The sequence below is a fragment of the Cotesia glomerata genome, linkage group LG10 (assembly GCF_020080835.1).
Source record: "Cotesia glomerata isolate CgM1 linkage group LG10, MPM_Cglom_v2.3, whole genome shotgun sequence".
NCBI lineage: Eukaryota > Metazoa > Arthropoda > Insecta > Hymenoptera > Braconidae > Cotesia > Cotesia glomerata.
Window position 1 is genome coordinate 2,145,133 of NC_058167.1, and position 18,972 is coordinate 2,164,104.

Here is an 18,972-nt window from a genome sequence, read left to right on the forward strand (position 1 = left end):
CATACTCACGGTTTCGTCGAAATAAGTTTGCTCATAAAGAATTTAACGACAAGTTTTTGGGAAATTGGCTGGTTGGGTCATAAGTGCTCCGTTTGCATCGATTGTATTTAAAGCGATTTAAAAATCACCACGTGTTGAAGATAAACAATTGGTTAAGGTAAGTAAGAAGCGAAAATTACAATACAGTTGAAGATATTTTACCAGCAAACACGTGCTGTCAAGCAATTGGGATAGAAAGTGATTCCTCATAATGTCTACTTATAACGGTTTTAAATATGAAAACATACCTGATGCCTTTTACCCACCGCTTTGACTTAATTGAAAGCACTTGTCTCAACTAATGAGTTCATTTATGCAACGATTTTGCTATCGTTACGTGAGACATAAGTTCATGTAGGCAATATGGAATTCTATGGACAAATCATTACATGTACCAGCCGAGGTAAACAAATATGGCAAAACTCATCTGTAATGTCGATGATGATTACTGTATTAACGTACGCATTACTGGAAAGAAAAATAACAAGGATAGATTCAAGTCATTTAATGGGACTAGTTAATAAAAGGACAATTACCTAAAGCATGGCTTCTCAGTATTTGCTTCAAACTCCAATTTCTATTTAGTTTTTTACGATTATTAAAACATTGATGAAAGCTTCTTCAACACGGGCTATTAGTAATAACGAAAACTGATCCTAGAAGAAATGAGTGAAGATATACCTGAATCGAGAGAGAGTCTAACTGTAGCACAACAAGAAAACTCTTTACTTTGGAATGAAGATATGTATTGCTTACGGATCGCTCCTGGAGAATAATATCTCCCAAAAGTATAATTTTTGATATGAACATGCAGGAAGAACTTTCTTTCCCATCGACGGTTTTATTTGGGTCATTTCCGAAAATTCAGAGAGGGAGTAAATGCAACACCAATCGTTCGCAATAGCAACTAGCGAATTACGAAGATCAGATCGGCGTGGAGTTACATCCACATCATTTATTATATCTAGCGAAATGAAAATTATGAGGTTAAGAGTTCGTGACTCGCTTACGATTTATCGCAATTTCAAAACATGTGGGAAAAAATACTAATATTACACGGCAGCAAGTTGAGTCAGCATGACTACATTAATGGAATTGTATTCCTGAAAGTAATTTAGCTTTTCAGTGCGCTGGCCAATACCAAATTCAGTATGGTATTGGAGCGATCGAAAAAGAGATCTTTTGCGATGATTCTGGCAACTAGGAAAACCTACGATAAGTTTCTCTACTTTGAGTGCCAATGGAAATCGGATGGACCAATTTAATACAATTATTGTACAAATTAAAAAATAATTTGGTACTGAAATTTTCAGCTGAACAAGCTGGGTGTCACTGGGATTACATATCTAAGACTACACTCAGTAGAATTGGAAGATGCCAGACCTGTGCTAAGAGTCTATTTTAATATTAAAATAGTTTCAATATATTGATAACTGATGCCTCTCCTCAATCAAAGAAGAACAAGCTCCATTTGGAAATTATTATGTTGCTCAGACTTATTTTAAACGAAATTGAATTTCTACTGCATCGTGGTAGTCCTCATGCACATATTTTATTGGGCTAGAATGACGCTCGATCAGCTCCTCTTGGTACAAACTACCAAGATACTGTAATGATGAGTGAGCAATTGATATCAATTTCTTCATCAGAAGCTGCTGGACACATTCGCGTGCAAAGTCACAAACAGACCTTTACCTGTTATAAAAAGTACATGCCAATCAACCTCTGAGATGCCGATTTAATGCTCCATTTATGCCATGTAAATCCCCTACAATATTAAAACCAATGCAGAAAGATCATCCAGGATATGCTGATTACGCTAAGCGGTATAAACAAATACAAATTAATCTTGAGAACAATGATTACGAGAATATTGAAATGTTTTATGCACAAAATCATATAACTTCTGATAATGATTATTTTCATATTCTTGAAGCTGGAATTACCAGACCTAAAGTATTTTTGAAGCGACAACCTAAAGAAAAATGGCACAACCCTTTCAATCCTTTTATTCTCAATGTCTTACAATCAAATACAGATATGCAATTTATTATCGAAGAATACCTCATGTGCAGCGTATGTTGTTGAATATGTCAATAAAACTAATAGGGGTATAAGTAATTTACAAAGACAAATTCATGAAATCATGGGATGAAAACCCTGAGTTTGATATAGTAGAAATAACTAGAAAAATGAGTGTTAATATGCTCAACACCGTTGAATTAACAAGCCAGGAAGCAGCGTGGTACCTTCTTCGTGAACCTATGTCTAGAAGTTCAGTCTCCATAGTTTATATTCCCACCGTTTGGCCTATTGAACGACAGCGTATTAGACGAACACAAAAAGAATTAGATGAATTAAATATCGATGAAGATTCAACAAGTATTTGGAAGGAAAACTGGTTTGATAAATACGAGAAGCGGCCACAAGAAATGGAAGAATTATCACTTGCACAATTCGTTGCTAATTTTACTAAAAATTCGCAAAGGTGATTATATTCGTCGAAAGCAACAACGCATCATTCGTTATAGGAATTATGACATAGCCTCAGATATAAATGAGTATAAAAAGAGAAATGGTGACTTTGCATATCCCATTTCGGAATGAAGAATTCGAGATTCTTGAAGAGATGAAATTTATTAGGATTTACGACGAAAATGAAAATCAAATTCTGGAGCGACGTAAAGAGTTTGAATCTGACTTAGACATTAATAAAACGATAGAGCTATGCCGAAAACTATGTCGCGAAAATGAAGAAGCAGACGATGACGATGAGATTCATGATATTGCCACTAGATTTCCAGAAATTAATCCATTCCAAACGCTATATGACAATCCGAATTCGGATGTAAACAGTGATTTACGTCTCGCAACCCTAAATAAACTTGGTGCCATTGCAAAACGGAAAGAAAATTTAATGCCTAACGACCAATATTATGAGCTGATGAAAATGGCAAAACCAAAAACAAAAGGAACTTTTTGATGCACGTCATTACAATCTTCAGTTGGAAGATCCTCCTCCGCTGCAAATATTTTTACAGGACCAGCTGGATGTGGTAAAACATTTGTTATTAAATTATTAATGGAAATTTATAATCGATATTCTGAAAGTGATGGGTTTTGTAATGCTTATATCGCTTGTGCTTCTACTGGTAAAGCTGCTGTGGCTATCAATGGGACAACAGTACACACTGCACTGAAGATAAGTCTTTCAAAGTTGCTTCCTTTATCAATTGAAGTAGCCCAACAATATAGATCACTTTTTAAATATGTTCGTGTATTGATTATCGATGAAATTAGTATGATTGGAGCCGAGTTGTTGTCCCAAATAGATTCAAGGTTAAAGCAAATCACCGGTAATTTTGAAGTCCATTTTGGTGGATTAGATATAATTTTGATTGGTGATCTACGTCAACTACCGCCAGTTCGTGCTACCCCAATTTACAAACAAATAAAACGACAAATAGCAGGTTCAACACTATGGCGAGGGTTGAAATTTTTCGAACTAAACGAAGTTATGCGACAAGCTAATCAAAGTTTTGCAACAATATTAACAAAAATTGGTAATGGACAGTTGTTAGATCAGGAAGAGCTAGATTTAATTGAGTCACGGATTTACTCTGAAGAAGAAGCTGAGAGACTTTGTCCAGACGGTATACGATTGTTTTTTAATAATCATTCAGTTGCTGAATACAACAATAAAATTTTGAATTCTATAGAAGAAAAAAGGAATTCAGAGGCAACTGATATATATATTGGATGTAGAAATGTTGAACAGCAAACTTCTATGCGTCAAAAATTACATAAAATGTCAACTATTGATACAGGAGGTTTGCCATATCAAATTACATTGGTTTTGAACAAACCATACATGATAACAACTAACATCGATGTATCAGATGGATTAGCAAATGGTGCGACGGGAAAATTAATTTTTCATTGAATATAATGACAAAGGAGAGATAGGTCGTTTATGGCTAGAATTTCCAGAATCTCCAAAAATCGGAGAAAAATTGAGAAGAAAGGCAGCGGCATCAATTCAAAAAATAATCTTCATCCACTGGCAGTACCAATAGATCGCAGAACATCATCTATACCACTAGTACCTAATAAAACCGTTATTGTAAAACGTAATCATTTCCCATTAGTCTCTGCATGTGCAATGACGATTCACAAGTCCCAGGGAGCTACTTTTGGTGAGATTGTATATGAATATGATAAATCACACGTTCAACAACTCCTGTACGTCGCATTATCACGAGTTACATCAATAAACGGCTTATATCTCGTTTCAAAAATGATAAAAATTTTACCATGGCCGAAGAGCGTCAGTATCTACAATTGATCTACAACATGAATTTCGAAGGCTGAACTTGAATCGACTTGAGACAATTACAAATGTTTTATATGATTTCTTAAATAAAAGAAAAGGGATGTCACTGTTTACCTTTAACTGTCAAAGCTTACGAGCTCATGTACAAGATCTGCAACATGACAATATAGTGTCATCGTCAAATTTTTAATTCTTTCGGAGACATGGATGAATAATGAAGATATTGTAGACATTCCAAATTTTAATATTGTTGTTAATTACAAAGACCACGTACGAGGGCAGGCGGAGTAGCAATTTATCACAACGTAAATGATGGAGCCCGTGTTGTTACGCCACAAATGGATCTCAATGCACAACAGCTAGAATCATTGTCTGTTCAGCTTTCGAAAGTTGGAGAAATATGTGCCTGTGAGAGCAGAAATGACCAAGGAGATTTAATTTTGATCGTAGCAATTTACATCTTTCCCAACCAATCAATAAAATCAGTTATTGAATTTATACATGAAAATTTGATCAAATATACCCCAGAGGTATCGCGAATTCTCAAAAAGAATTATGATAAAATTCCGATGATTTTAAGTGGGGATTTTAACATAAATTTTGCATCAGATACAGCGCTTCCTTTGATTGAGTTTCTCGATACAACATTTTATTTAAAAATGTGTAACAATCGCACTCAATCAACTACAAGATCAAAAACGGTAATAGATGCAGTGTTCCAAAGATATATCAACCAAATTGAAACTAAAAATATTTGGATCGTATGTTGGTTATCATAAGGCTCTTGTAGGATTTGTTGAAAGTGAAAATATGGAACTGGAGTAATAGATTATGTAACATATGTTAAATAAAATATAAAAATATCTTTTTAAAATTAATCAAAATACTTTCATTTTTGAACAATTAAACTTTGTAATTATCCTACCCTTGTTATAAATATTCATCTCATTCTTTTGTCGATTCACTGAAGTTTCACTTCTATCGTGTGTGAATCGCACACACACCTTTTTTTTTTTTTTTAAATAATTAATAATAATATTTTAAATTTCAAAATTTTTTAAAAATAAATTAATAATAGTTTAAATATTTTTTTTTTTAAATAAATTAGTATTAGTTTCAATTTAAAAATTTTTTTTAAAACAAATTAGGAATATTGTATTGTATTGTATATTTATTGTTTTAAAGAGTATATATACATGATCTCTCGTATAACAATTTTTGGAACGCATGTTCAGTAATTATCAATTATATTATAATATACAGTTTTTAATTTTTAGGAATTATAAGCAGTAGTTAAATTAATACATTGATCAGCAAACAGAAATAAAAATCAAAATTTATGTGGGTGTTTAAGGAGAGCCAGTTGGTCGGTGTATAGGAGGAGGGTTTAGATAGGATTTAATAGGGAGCATCTTTTAGTGACTGCCGTGAGAAATCTTGCCACATTTTCCATATCATTTTTGGAGTAGATATTCAGTATCATGAGCGTACGTAGGTTCCTTGGGTAGTTCCTGATGATGTCTTCGAAATATCGCTGTCTCAGGTCGTCGAACTCTGGACAGTAGGCCAGTATGTGGTCGACCGTTTCGAGGCTCTTATTGCAAGCTCTGCAGTAGTTTTTCGGGAGAAGTCGGATGTGCAATCCAAAGATCGTGATTCTGCAATTATAGTTGTTAGCGAGACGTAGTTGCGTAATCATACGCGATAAATGGATTGGGCACCGAAGTTTCAGATATCTGGGTGTGTAAGGTATTTTACTCCAGATTAGCTGGGTTTGCAGCGAAGTAGATCGAAGATATTGTTCATAGTCCAGTCGTCTGGCTCGGTTGGTGATGGTTTCGAGGAATTTGGGATGTTGTTTTTCCCAGAGTGAGGGATCTAGGTTGTTGAACATATCCGGCATTGCAATCTCTTTGAACAAGAGATTCATTTTTGCAACCCAGTTAAATTTGACCTGGCACTGCGGGTTTTTTGCTATGGTTATCAAATGGACAAGGCAAATTTTCGGCCAGCGGTTGTCATCCATTTCCAGGATACGTATTATCCATTTCCAGGTTCGGCTGAGCGCTGTTACAGATAGCCGGGTAATCCCAGCTTCAATCCTGATCATATAACCGGGGGTGTTTGTAGGCAGTAGTAGGATTCTTTTGAAGAAGTTAGCCTGAGCTTTATCTATTTCGTCCAAATGGTCTATTCCCCAGGTTTCGACGCCATAAAGAATTGTGGGACCCACTATGCTGTTGAATAAATGTATCCTGGTCTGCCAAGAGTCCGACTTCGCTTTAGCAAGTAAGGTACAGACTGTCCCGGTTGCTATTTTAGCCTTTTGTAGTGCTGCTTGGGCTGCTAATTTTCCCTTGGTGGAGTTGTCTATCGTGATGCCGAGGTAATTGTAGTGAGTCGTGATCTTGATAGGTTGATTTTTGTAGCAGAATGCGTTTCTTTCTTTTTGTCTGATCCTTCCCAATGCACGACTGATCATCACCTGAGTTTTCCCCGTGTGTACACTCAGTTTGTTCTCATCAAAGTACTCTTCTAGTGCCGCTAGTATTTTTTTTGCCTCGGTAAGTGATGCTGTGAAGAAGGTTGCGTCATCAGCGAAGAGTAAAGTGAGGAGGTTTTTTGGTCCTATGCTTAAGCCTTCAAAACCTTTTTTTTTCAAGGAAAGTTACAAGATCCGCAATATATAAAATGAAGAGCGTAGGGCTTAACTTGTCGCCCTGGAGCACGCCTTCGGTAACTTCAAAGTCTTTGGAAGCATTTCCGTTGACACGTAGGTTGACTCTTGCTCTTTCGTAGATTGCGCGAACTAGCCTGATTATCTTGCCACTGATGCCGAGGTTAAATAATTTCCTCCAGAGTAAATGGTGAGGAACCGAGTCGAAGGCTCTGGTGAAGTCGACGAAAATACAGTAAACGGCGTTACCTTTCATTCTGATTTTAGATTGAAGGACTGCTAAAATAGTGAAGGACAGGTCCAGGCAGCTACGTCCCTCTCTAAATCCTGCCTGTTCTTCGGGGATTATGCTGAGATTTTCCATCCAGGAGTTTAATCGCTTTTGGATGATACCAGTTAATACCTTGAGTAAGTTATTTAGCAGCGCAATCCCACGGTAGTTTGACGGATCATCTCGGGTTCCCTTTTTGTGGATTAATGAGATTGTTGCTGCTGGCCAAGAGGATGGAATTTGTTCCGCGTTCCAGATTCTGTTTAGCAACGTCACGAGATAAGAGATCCATGGAGGGGGGAGGTGACGTAAATGTTCGTTCAGTATAGCATCTGGACCTGGAGACTTTTTATTCTTGCTTTTTTTGATCACTTTTGTGACTTCTAGGAAGGAGAAATCAAGATCCAGGTAAGGATTGCGTACGTCAGTAAAGTTGGTAGTGTCGTAGGTTCTATGTGGGTACACTGTATTATAAAATTCTTCCCAGGAGTCAAGTGAGATAGGGCAGGGAGTATACGCTGGTCTTCTGAGCGATTTGACCAGTTGCCAGAACTCAGTAGGGCTTGAGGTGCGTGCCAGGGTGTTTCTAATGGAGCGATAGTAGTTTATAATTTTTGTCTTTTTAATTTTCTTTAAATTTTTTTTCAAGAAATGCAAGGTTTCAAGGTTAGTTTGCGTGAATCCTCTCTTCCTACATATCCTCTGGTGCTTGGAAAGGGCTAGTTTGAGAAGCCTGCTCGTTATCCTCCCATGGGCGTTTAGGTTTACTTTAACCGCCCCTCGGTTTTGTCACGATTTTTAAACCTGATGAATCTGCTGCTTCATGAATAGCTGCCTGGAGGTTTTCAGCTAGAGAGTCCAAGCTAGTGTTCGCTTGGTTAATCTCGAGCCGGTGAGAGTAGAATAGTGCTTCCATAAATTGTTGAGTACACTCTGTCTTCCAGATTAGTTTCGGAGTAGGGGAGAGCAATGGAGACTTTTCAGCTTGTGGAATATCATGGTCGAATTGGAATGATATTTGGACAGGAAAGTGGTCGGAGCCGAATGAGTCCACTTCTATTCGGAATGTTGAGACCAGTTTTGCGGCTTCATGATTTACCCATACCAAGTCTATGACGCTGGCTCAATTGGGACCAGCGAAAGTCATATTGCCGTTTTTGTCGTCTGTCATTCTTCCGTTTACTAAAATAAAGTCGCTGCTAGACATAAAGTTTAGGACGGCGAGACCTCTTGGATTGGTTACAGTGTCTAGGGAGTTTCTTGAAGGTAGCAGGATCGTGTCTCTGAGTGAATCAGGCGGAATTTCTCCATCAAGGTCACCAAGGCGTGCGTTAAAGTCTCCTCCTAAGATTATTGGGATGTCGGCGTACATAAAGCTGAGTTTGTCTAAAACAACTTGGAGCGAGTCTAAAGTGTTTTCCAACTCCAGGTCAGGTTTTAGATAAATTAGACCTAGTATTAAGTCCTGGGGGGGTATTTTTACTTTGATGAAGATCCAATGGTTTTTTATTTCTATTACCTGGAATTCCAATTCTTCTCTCACGAGGAGTAGCAGACCTCCACTTGCCCTGCCTCTGTTAGCAGTTTTGGTCGCATTTGACCAGATACATTTGAAGCTATTCGTCCAAGTAGGCTGCGTAATGGGTGGTTGATGTGTCCAGGTTTCGGCTATGGCGATGACGAAAGTTTCTTGGGGAATAAATAGGTTGTCACAGTTGTCTAAACCATGGCAGTTCCAAAATAAGGCTGTATTGAAGTGGTGGCTCTCCTTTTTGGTGGGAATTAGTTTTTTGGATAGGAATTTACAGTTGATGGTTTGCTGTAGTGTGCGTTATGAGAGTTGTGGGTCTTTTCTGTCCACGCTTTAGTTTTTCTATCCCAAATTAAGGATTTTTCATTTGTGCATAATTTGTTTGCGCTAAGCTTGGGGATTGTCCCTTTTTCCTTCTCTTCTTTAAACTTTTTTCTCGTCTCATATGCTTGTTCTCGTTCTAAAGGTGTGAGATCGTTATCAATGAAGACGTTTGTATTGATGAGCTTATTCTTCTTAGTTTTCATTATCAAGGCTTTGTGCTCAGGTTTGTTAAGGTGTATTACAAAACAGTTCCTCCTTTTTCCGAGTTCTCTGATAAGCTTACACTCACATTTTGGAATGTCGAAAGTTTTTTCTAGGAAAGAAGTGACTTCCTCGGTTGGATTGGCTGGTGATAATCCTCTGACAACAATGTTTTGTCTTCGCATTCTACTCTCATGGTTTTCAACCATCCTGGAGAGTCTATTCAGCTGGTTGATGACTGTGGAGCTAGTTTCGTTTGGTAAATCAGATTTTATAGCCTTTTCAACCGCTTCAACTCTGGAAATAATAGGTATTAGGGAACTTTCCAAGTTTAACGAATTGGAACTACACTTACCAGTTTTAATGTTGGTTAGACGTTTGTTGAGCTCCTCCTGTTGGGCTTTTACGGCTTCCATTTCCGTAGAGAGTGAAGAGTACTTTTTTTCCAGAGTTTCAAGATGGTTGTGAATTGAGTCCGATGATTCTTTGATAGAGTCTTTGATCTGGGAGAATTGAGATTGATTGGTTTTGAACAGGGAAATGAATTGCTCTGCGATCCATTTAAAGGAATCTTGGTTGGAGATCTCCGAGAATTCTGGGATTTCTATCATACGGCCTTGTGAGTCCTCGGTGTTGGGCATATTTATATCTAGAGAGATTTTTTTTGTAGGTGAGATTGTAGGAGAAGAGTTGTGACGTCTTGGATGCTTCTTAGGGTTTTGCGTGGGCTCCTGAGTAGAGTCTGTCAGATCTCTAGGTCTTTTAATGCCGTTTAGTAATTTGTCTATATCCCCAAGGGAGTTTGCTCGTTCTCGGAGTCTCAGTTCCTCTAAGGAGGGTCTTCCTCTCTTTTTTTTCGGTACAGGTGTTGTGGGAGTAGCTTGTTGGCTGTTTATTGAAGAAGACGGAGTCACCAACTCTACGTCTGTGTTGATAATCTCCTCAGAATCGGTGTGTTTTAGCATGACCACCTAACCTTAAAGTGGGGTTACCTTACATTACCACACAGCATCACAGTTTCTTCGGTGAATTAAAAACCAACGATTATTAGATCGGTTTAGCGAACACTACACTACTGATTTGGACACAGTTAAAGGATGTGTAAAAAAGTTTCGATATAAAACGACATAAATTATTACAAGAGTTAAATTGCACGAGGCTTACATTAGGCTTGCGCGCATGCGTCCAACAAATTAGGAATATTTTAAATATTTTTTTTTTTTTAAATAAATTAGTAGTAGTTTCAATTAAAAATTTTTTTTTAAAATCAATTAGGAATAGTTTAAATTTAAATATTTTTTAAAATGAACACTTTTTTAAAATAAATTAGTAGTTTGAATTTAAATATTTTTTTTTTTTTTTAAATAAATTAGTAGTAGTTTAAATTAAAATTTTTTTTTATAAATACTCTCATAATTATTCTTTATTTATAAAATTTTTTCTAATAAATAAATAAATTTTAAAATCTCCCGCAGCAAAAAAATCACATGTCAGTAAATAGTACAATTCTATTAACCATCATAGTTCAGTTACCAACATGGACAAATTCTTAGGTTTGTTAGAGGGCGTCTCAAATTGATTTTATTTATTGACATGTGATTTTTTTTGTCGCGGGAAATTTTAAAATTTATTTATAAAATATAGTTTATTTATTAGAAAAATTAATTATTAAAATTTTAAAAATTTTTGTAAATAAACTATAATTATAAGAGTATTTAAAAAATAAAAAAATTTCTTTTTTAATGAAAAATAGATGTAATTTTTTAAAATATAATTTTTGCCCCCTCGGTTTTTCAACATAAAATTAATAATAAAATTATTTCTAAGCAATGTCATCTCATTTTGGTGATTAATATTTATTATTTAATAAATTATTAATAATTCTCGATAATTATTCAAAAATTTATTGCCAACTGCCATATTTTTTGGTCAACAAAACCAGACGCAGACCGGCGACAGCACGCCGGCTTGTTTACAAGAGCCACCATATTGCGGTCTCAGTAACTAGCATGAGACTTTTGTATTCTCCGTCTCTACCCGAAGTTTGGGTGTCGCTGATGTCGCAGCTTTTCCGTTTTTTCGAAAATCTTATAGTTGTTAGAAGAAGAAGTACGACAAAGATCACAGCTGTAATAAAGTTCTACACGTCGAGGAGGAGAGGTGTAGTTTTTTTTTTTTTATTCACGACGTGCTAAAACGTAAGTATTTATTCTTAATTTATTTAATTATTTTAACTCAATCAACATCTTAAATAAAATTCAATTGACATGTTGAATAAAATAATAAACGTTAAAATAATAATAATAAAAGTTAAATATAAAAATAGTTAAGGTTAAATAAAAGTGAATTAATAAAATAAATCATACTAAGTTAAAATTAATAATAAAAATTATATAAAAAATAATAAACATGAAGATAAATAAATAATAATAAAAGTTAAGAAAAAATAATAAACATTAAAATAAATAATAATAAAATTAAGTAAAAAAAATAAAGGTTAAAATAATTTAACAATAGTTAAAATTAGATAAATTATAAGAAGTTAAAATAAATCATAAAATCATACTAAGTTAAAATAAATCGTAAAAATTAAATAAAAAAATAATAAACATTAAAATAAATAAATAATAATAAAATTTAAGTAAAAAATATTAATAAACATTAAAAGTTAAGCGAAACAAAAATAAAGGTTAAAATAATTTAACAATGGTTAAAATTAAATAAATCATAACAAGTAAAATAATAATAATAATAGTTAAATAAAAAATAATAGAGAAAATAAATGGATAATTTAACTTAGAGAATAAAAAAAAATAAATTAGGAAATTAATTAAGTGTAAAAAAGAATATACTGTGGCAAGCTGATTTTAAAAATTTTCTTTTTTTTTTTTTTAGTAACAATGGCAAACTCAGAAGAAGCTAATCGGATCGATCGCTTCATCGACTATGATCTCATAGTTCCACACATATGGGTTGAATTGTTTAATTCTGATATCAGCGCTTTGACAGATCATTTACGTCAATTACTACATGAAGCTATCTCCAACGGTAAAGAGATCTCAGGATATCCACACATTCGGATTGGTAATTTTGTAGCAATGTTAAGATTACGCCATGAGGTGGAAGCGTGGTGGTTTCAGTTGCTTGGAGTTACTAGTAATAATTCAATGACTGCTCTCATATATGATATATTATTCAGTTATGCGTGGAGATAATTTTTAAATATCAGTAACATCGAATTTCCATTGATCATTGATTCACATCCACAACAACAACAACAACAACAACCCTCGCCTTTACCACCACAATTCCTATTTACAGAACCTGTGCAGAAAAAGTTAGAGTCAAAAGTGCAATGCGCACGCTAAATCGTAACGGAGCATCCACGGAAAGCTTTAAGGAAACAGCCAGGTGTTTTCTCGAGACGCATATTGTAGACGATGACCAGGACAACGAAACCCCCGATTAGGAAAAGATTAGAGCCCACACAATTTTACTACCTGACACCGCGGACGCCGAACCGTTCACCCCGCGCGAACTGGACAAGGTCTTAAAAACACTGAAAAACAAGAAGGCCCCGGGGCCGGACTTAATAGAAAACGAGGTAGTTAAACGCGCAGGGGTTATCCTTCGCGAACAGTTTTTAGAGTTATATAATGCTTGCTTGGCGCTAGGAGCATTCCCAAAAGAGTAGAAGAAGGGGGCAATCATAATGTTAGTTAAAAGCACCGACAAAAACGCAAATGACCCTAAATCTTATCGGCCAATTTGCCTCCTTTCGGGTTTAGGTAAGATGTTCGAGAAGCTCATCAAAGAGCGACTTACCACCACAGTCTTAGCGGAGGGGAACATTTCGAGCCGACAGTTTGGCTTCACAGCCAAAAAGTCGACGGAAGATGCAATTGTGGAGATGCGCCGATTGGTAGACTCTTCAGAGAAGAGACTGGTGGTCGGACTTCTCTTCGATATCTCTGGCGCTTTTGACAACGTGTGGTGGCCGTTAGTACTCGAGGGCCTCAAAACCAGAGGCTGCCCTAGCAACATTTACGCGGTAATTTGGAATTACTTTGAGGACAGATCAGTCGCGCTGTCATGGGGTTTTGGTAGCGAATCGAAAACGCCGACGCGAGGGTGCCCTCAAGGATCAGTGCTAGGACCATTATTTTGGAACATCATGTTCGACGATCTCCTCAAAAGACTCGAATTGACAGAACACGGGAATAAATTTGTTGCGTTTGCTGACGATTTGCTCGTCAGAATGGGGATTGCGATACCCAGCTATGTCCACCATATACAAGGGTTTCTCTATGCCTGTCGTCACATATGCGGCGGCAGCTTAGAGTGACCGTTGCGATAGGGAGGACTGGAGACATCTTCGAGCACTTCAGCGTCAAGCGCTAATAACAACAACTACTGCCTACAGGACAGTTTCGCTTGACGGGATTTGCGTAGTCGCGGGGGCAGTGCCCATTCAGCTTGTAATAGACGAACGGTGCGCGCGATACAACCTCCGTATCGGCAAACAGGCTATCCTTGGAAACGTCACCGTGCAGCCAGATGCGGAGGATCGCCTTGTCACCCTTAGAACTGAAACCATACGTCGGTGGCAAGAACAATGGGATACATCAGAGAACGGCCGCGAAACTAAAGTCTTCTTTCCAGACGTAGCAGAGCGTCTAACGAACAAATGGATCAGCCCTAACTTCTGGCTGACCCAAATCCTAACCGGCCACGGTTGCTTTAGAGAATACCAATACAAGTACGAACACACGGATAGTAGATTCTGCGACGAGTGTAGGGAGAATGGGTTAGGAGAAAGCGTCGACAACGTGGAGCACTGAATGCTTGAATGCCATGAGTACGAGCCTCAACGTGAGGTGCTCAAGGACATATGGGGTGGGAACGCGGAGTGGGCGAGCGTTGCGCGTGCGATTGCCACATCCCAAAGTAACTTCAAGCTTTTAAAAGGTTTCAGTAAAGTAGTAATGTGCTGCAAACTCCAAACCCAACTAGCTAATGAAAACGCGACTAGGGACGAGACTCAACAAACATCCACCTAGGTAGAGTCGGAGCGCCAAGGCATAAGCGATATGCTCCACACAATTGTGAGGACAGTATAAAGCTTTGGATGACTACCGTAGAATAAGCTAGGGAAAATGACCACAAATAACACAAGTGCCCGGGTACCCTACACACGCGAACACATACACGTAAAATCATACTTTACACACAACACATCACACAAACAACATGGTTTTCAATCGACTCCGCCTCCCCGTGGTCCCCGCTGGATACTGCTCATATCCTGTAGGTACATCTCGATGTGCCTACAGGGAATGAGTTGCCAGAGGAGTCGATGAGAGTTGCACACACTTACAATTATACGCAACTCTTGCAGCTGTTCAATGAATGTGTATAAACACAAGAGAGCGGCGGTTTTTACTTGTCCGCGAACTGGGCTGTGTTCTCGCTATGGTGGGGGTAGGACAAATATACGTGCGTGTATAGCTCTTTTGAGCCCAGGAAACGGCCTCTTCGGAGGTAGGCGAAAGCCTCGCCATATATTGTTCTTACCACCACAATCACCATCAAGTGTTAAGAATTTGATAAATGCTATTCAATCTATTCGAATTGATCATGCTGCGAGATTGGCAAATTTGGTATTGGGAAGACTAATGACAAATTTACATCAGCAAGAAGAAGAACGACAGCTGGAACAACAACATCAACAGAATCAACAACGACGTTATCTGCGAGGTCTACGACACCAACAACGACGACAACGACAACGACAACCATCATCTAGTGATGATGATGATGATGATGATGATGATGATGATGATGATGATGAAGTGGCAACCATACGAGTTAGTCGTCGTCGGAGACGAAGATCTGATGAACTGGATTCACAACAACCACCGCATGTACATCGAAGATTAGAATTTTCATCACCACCACCACCACTACAGTCATCGTCAAATTTAGCATCTCCACAACCTGGAACGTCAGCAGGACATCCGGGGCTTAATTTACTACGGTTTAGGGTATACAATGATGACGATGATGATGATGATGATCATCATCATCATCATCATCATCCTAATCATAATCAGTCTAATGGGTATATGGCGGATAATGAAGATGGCTATGCAACGGATAATGAAAATAACTTTAATTGGTATGAAGTAGATGATCAACTGTAATATTATCAGACCTTCAAAATGACATTATTGATCATGATATCCTTGATGGTGATGATAATACTGATAATGATGTTCCAGAGATCGACCCATACCCTTCGATAAATGTTGATTACGATTCAGATGGGAATCACTCATCATCATTTGATGATGATATAGTTATTGAACTATAGTCAACATTTGTTGATAATTATTATTAATAAATGTCGACTACAACTTTTTTTAAATAATAATTATCGTTATTTTAATTAATGTTTTTTTATTTAATTCTTTATTATTAATAATTTGCTTTTTATGTTTTTCTTTGTTTATTTGAATTATTTCAACTACTATGAATTTAAAATTATGTTTTTCTTTGTTCATTTGAATTATTTCAACTACTATGAATTTAAAATTATGTTTTTCTTTGTTAACTTGGATTATTTCAACTACTATGAATTAAAAATTATGTTTTTCTTCGTTCATTTGAATTATTTCAATTACTATGAATTTAAAAATTATGTTTTTCTCTTTCATCATTGATATTTTTAATAAATGTTCCTTTTGTAAAATGGTTTTTTATTATAAATAATTAATATATGGTAATAATAATTAATATATGATAAGAATAAAAATTAAAATAAAAAAAAAATGCGAAAATGAAAAAAAAATGACGGTAAGTAAAGGTTTATTATGTAATAATAATAAAAATTATAAAATAAAAATAATAAATATTAAAATAATAAAAAAATTGTGAAAATGAGAAATAATAAGTGATGGTAAGTAAAGGTTTTTAATATGTGTATATTTAATAATAAAAAATAAAAATTATAAAAAAATTAGTAATAGTAATAATAAAAAAAGTAAAAAATAATAATAATAAAATAAAGTTAAAGTTTATTATGTACATATAGATAGATAGATAAAAAAATTTTATTGACTCTGGAATCTAAGCTTCCTCAGAGCCATCAGTATTCGAGATACATTGGTGAGTGAATATAATGATAATAATGATAATAATACGTTAATCCCCACCACCATGTAGATGAAAAAGTGAGGGTAAATTGCGCACAAAGGATTGCATCAGAAAAAAAATGCGTCAGAAAATGACCTCACTAACAAGTTAAGACTTGTTTTTAAGATGGTGGATAAAAAAAAGGGGTGACGTAGTCGCAGGAAATGGCGGCAAAATCGCTGGGAGATGACGGTGAAAGGGTTGTAGATATGGTCAAAATGGCAGCTACTAGATGGCGGACCAAAAGGGGTGACGTAGTCAAAATGGCGGCTACTACGTGGTGGATCAAAAAGGGGGTGGAAAAATGGCGGAAAATAGCGGATCCGAAGCGGCGGAAAAATGGCGGAAATTAAAATTTAAAATAGTCGATAAAAAGGGTTGAAAATATGGTCAAATGATAAAAAAGGGCTGACAATATGATCGATAATTTAGCATGGGCACAAACCACTCTGTCGGTAATGCAGATTCCTACATTGCCTATATCTCGAACGCTCCCAGCTATACTACTATTTTGTTTATCAGATGTTACAATGGCGTCCGTTACTTCTGAGACACTCTGTCTAATTATATATGGAAAATGGCCCTATATAATTGCGTATGATTATATAGAATTAGGTATAATTATATATAATTACTTTCAGAGGGAAAAAAAATCGGCGATTGTGGAAATCGAACCGTGGACCTGGCGCTTGCAAAACTTATGTACTACCTGTTTACCTAAGAGACTTACTTGACGAGTAGAGTTTGTTATAACTACAAGTAATGCAAATCGTATACATGATCGATTCGTAGTGAACAAAATTTTTTATCGAATTTATTAATTACTAGCTGTTACCCGCCCGCTCCGCTGGGCGCTTTATAGTAATTGTAATTTAAGATCTAGATTTGGAATTTAATTGGAAGATTGTTTTGACTTGCACAGATTCCAAATTCCATCAAATTGGTCTGTATAATTTGTCCACATGATTATTCTAGCTAAAATTCATTGTAACTTTCAATGTGCAATCACTATAACATTCCCGTGGCTTTCTTCCAAAACTGAATATTAATTGACACGAAGAAAAACAATTTTAAATGAGCATTGTAAGTTTGAGTTAAAGTAATTGCAGGTCTCATAAGTGAAGTTGAAATCTGCCTAGCTTAAATTGTGACGAATTTCGCTGTTAATTAAAATTTCTTCCGTAACATCAATTATATATAGAAAATTATTTGTACTTGTTTTTTACGAATTTTCTTAAAATGAGTAGCCAAATTTTTTTTCTATATCTCATGTGTTTAGAAAATGCAATGCTTTTAATCTGTTACATTTTCGCAATCCCGTAATAAAAACAATTCATCGGTTATGTGATCAGCAAAAAAAATGTATGTAAAATTCTTAGTCGACTTTTTTGCCGCTGCCAAAGAGACGATTGTTGTAAGAAAATATCATTATTAAGAAAGAAAAATATTTAAATCCGTTGACCTTGGAGCCCATCCCGGTGTTTGCCTGTTTCTCTTCAGATTCTATCAAATTTTATATTTGTAGGAACTGTATTTAAAGAATATGAATTTTTTGACAATTAATACTCCCGCACTTCTATGTGGGGGAGGAATTTCGTAAGATCCTATTCAAGATAATTTCTACATTATAAATAAAAGATTTCAACAAAACTTCGAGTCTATAAAAGCTATCGATTGGAAATGAGAAATTTTCATTGTTAACGCTCCCACCATTCCTTTTGGGGTTAGAATTCGAGAAAATCCATTCTCAGCTGAACTTGACATCATACACGAAGATTCCTACCAAATTTAGAATCTGCAGGAGTTACAGTTTGGAAATTAAAATTTTAGATTTTAACACCCACCCCCGCAATCCCTATCGGAAGTAGAATTTTTTGGGATCCGTTTTGAGCTGATCTCATAAAAAATGAAAGATTCTTATCTAATTTCAAGTTTGTAGAAGTTACAGTTTGGAAATTGAAATTTGAAATTCTAACACCCACCCCCGCAATCCCTGTCGGAAGTAGAATTTATTGAAATCCGTTTTGAGATGATCTCTACATGACAAATAAAAGATTCCTACCAAATTTACGCCTTTTAGAAGCTATATTTTGGAAATTAAGATTTTTTTTTGTCAACATCCACCCCCGCACTCCTTATTGGGGGTGATTCGTCGTAAAATCCGCTCTTAGATTATTTCTACATCACATAGAAAATTCTTACCAAATTTGGAGTCTATAAGAGCTATAGCTTGGAAATTAAAAATTTTAATTGTTAACATCCACTCCCGCAAACTCCTGTGAGGTATCTTAAAATTGGTTCCTATATTATTTTTACATCTCTTAGAGAAAATTCCTACCTAATTGGAATCTGTAAGAGCTATAGCTTGAAAATTAAAAATTTTCATTGTTAATACCCACCCC

At 35.9% G+C, this 18,972-nt stretch overlaps 2 protein-coding genes across 2 annotated transcripts in view; both read left to right on the forward strand.

The window, feature by feature from the left end:
- The first annotated feature begins 3,121 nt into the window (after positions 1-3,121).
- LOC123272896 (ATP-dependent DNA helicase PIF1-like) lies at positions 3,122-3,982 on the forward strand. Its single transcript, XM_044739915.1, has one exon. The coding sequence runs from the start codon at positions 3,122-3,124 to the stop codon at positions 3,980-3,982; it is 861 nt and encodes a 286-aa protein (XP_044595850.1).
- Positions 3,983-15,051: 11,069 nt separating this feature from the next.
- Positions 15,052-18,972, forward strand: part of LOC123272897 — a 5,903-nt gene continuing 1,982 nt past the window's right edge. Inside the window, exons 1-2 of the mRNA XM_044739916.1 lie at positions 15,052-15,181; positions 15,230-15,575. Of these exons, the coding sequence (XP_044595851.1) occupies positions 15,052-15,181; positions 15,230-15,575 (476 nt within the window). The remainder of the gene's footprint in view (positions 15,182-15,229; positions 15,576-18,972) is intronic.

Excerpts from the sequence above, each read along its gene's own strand:
- LOC123272896 (XM_044739915.1), top strand. The coding sequence starts at position 3,122 with ATGGAAATTTATAATCGATATTCTGAAAGTGATGGGTTTTGTAATGCT.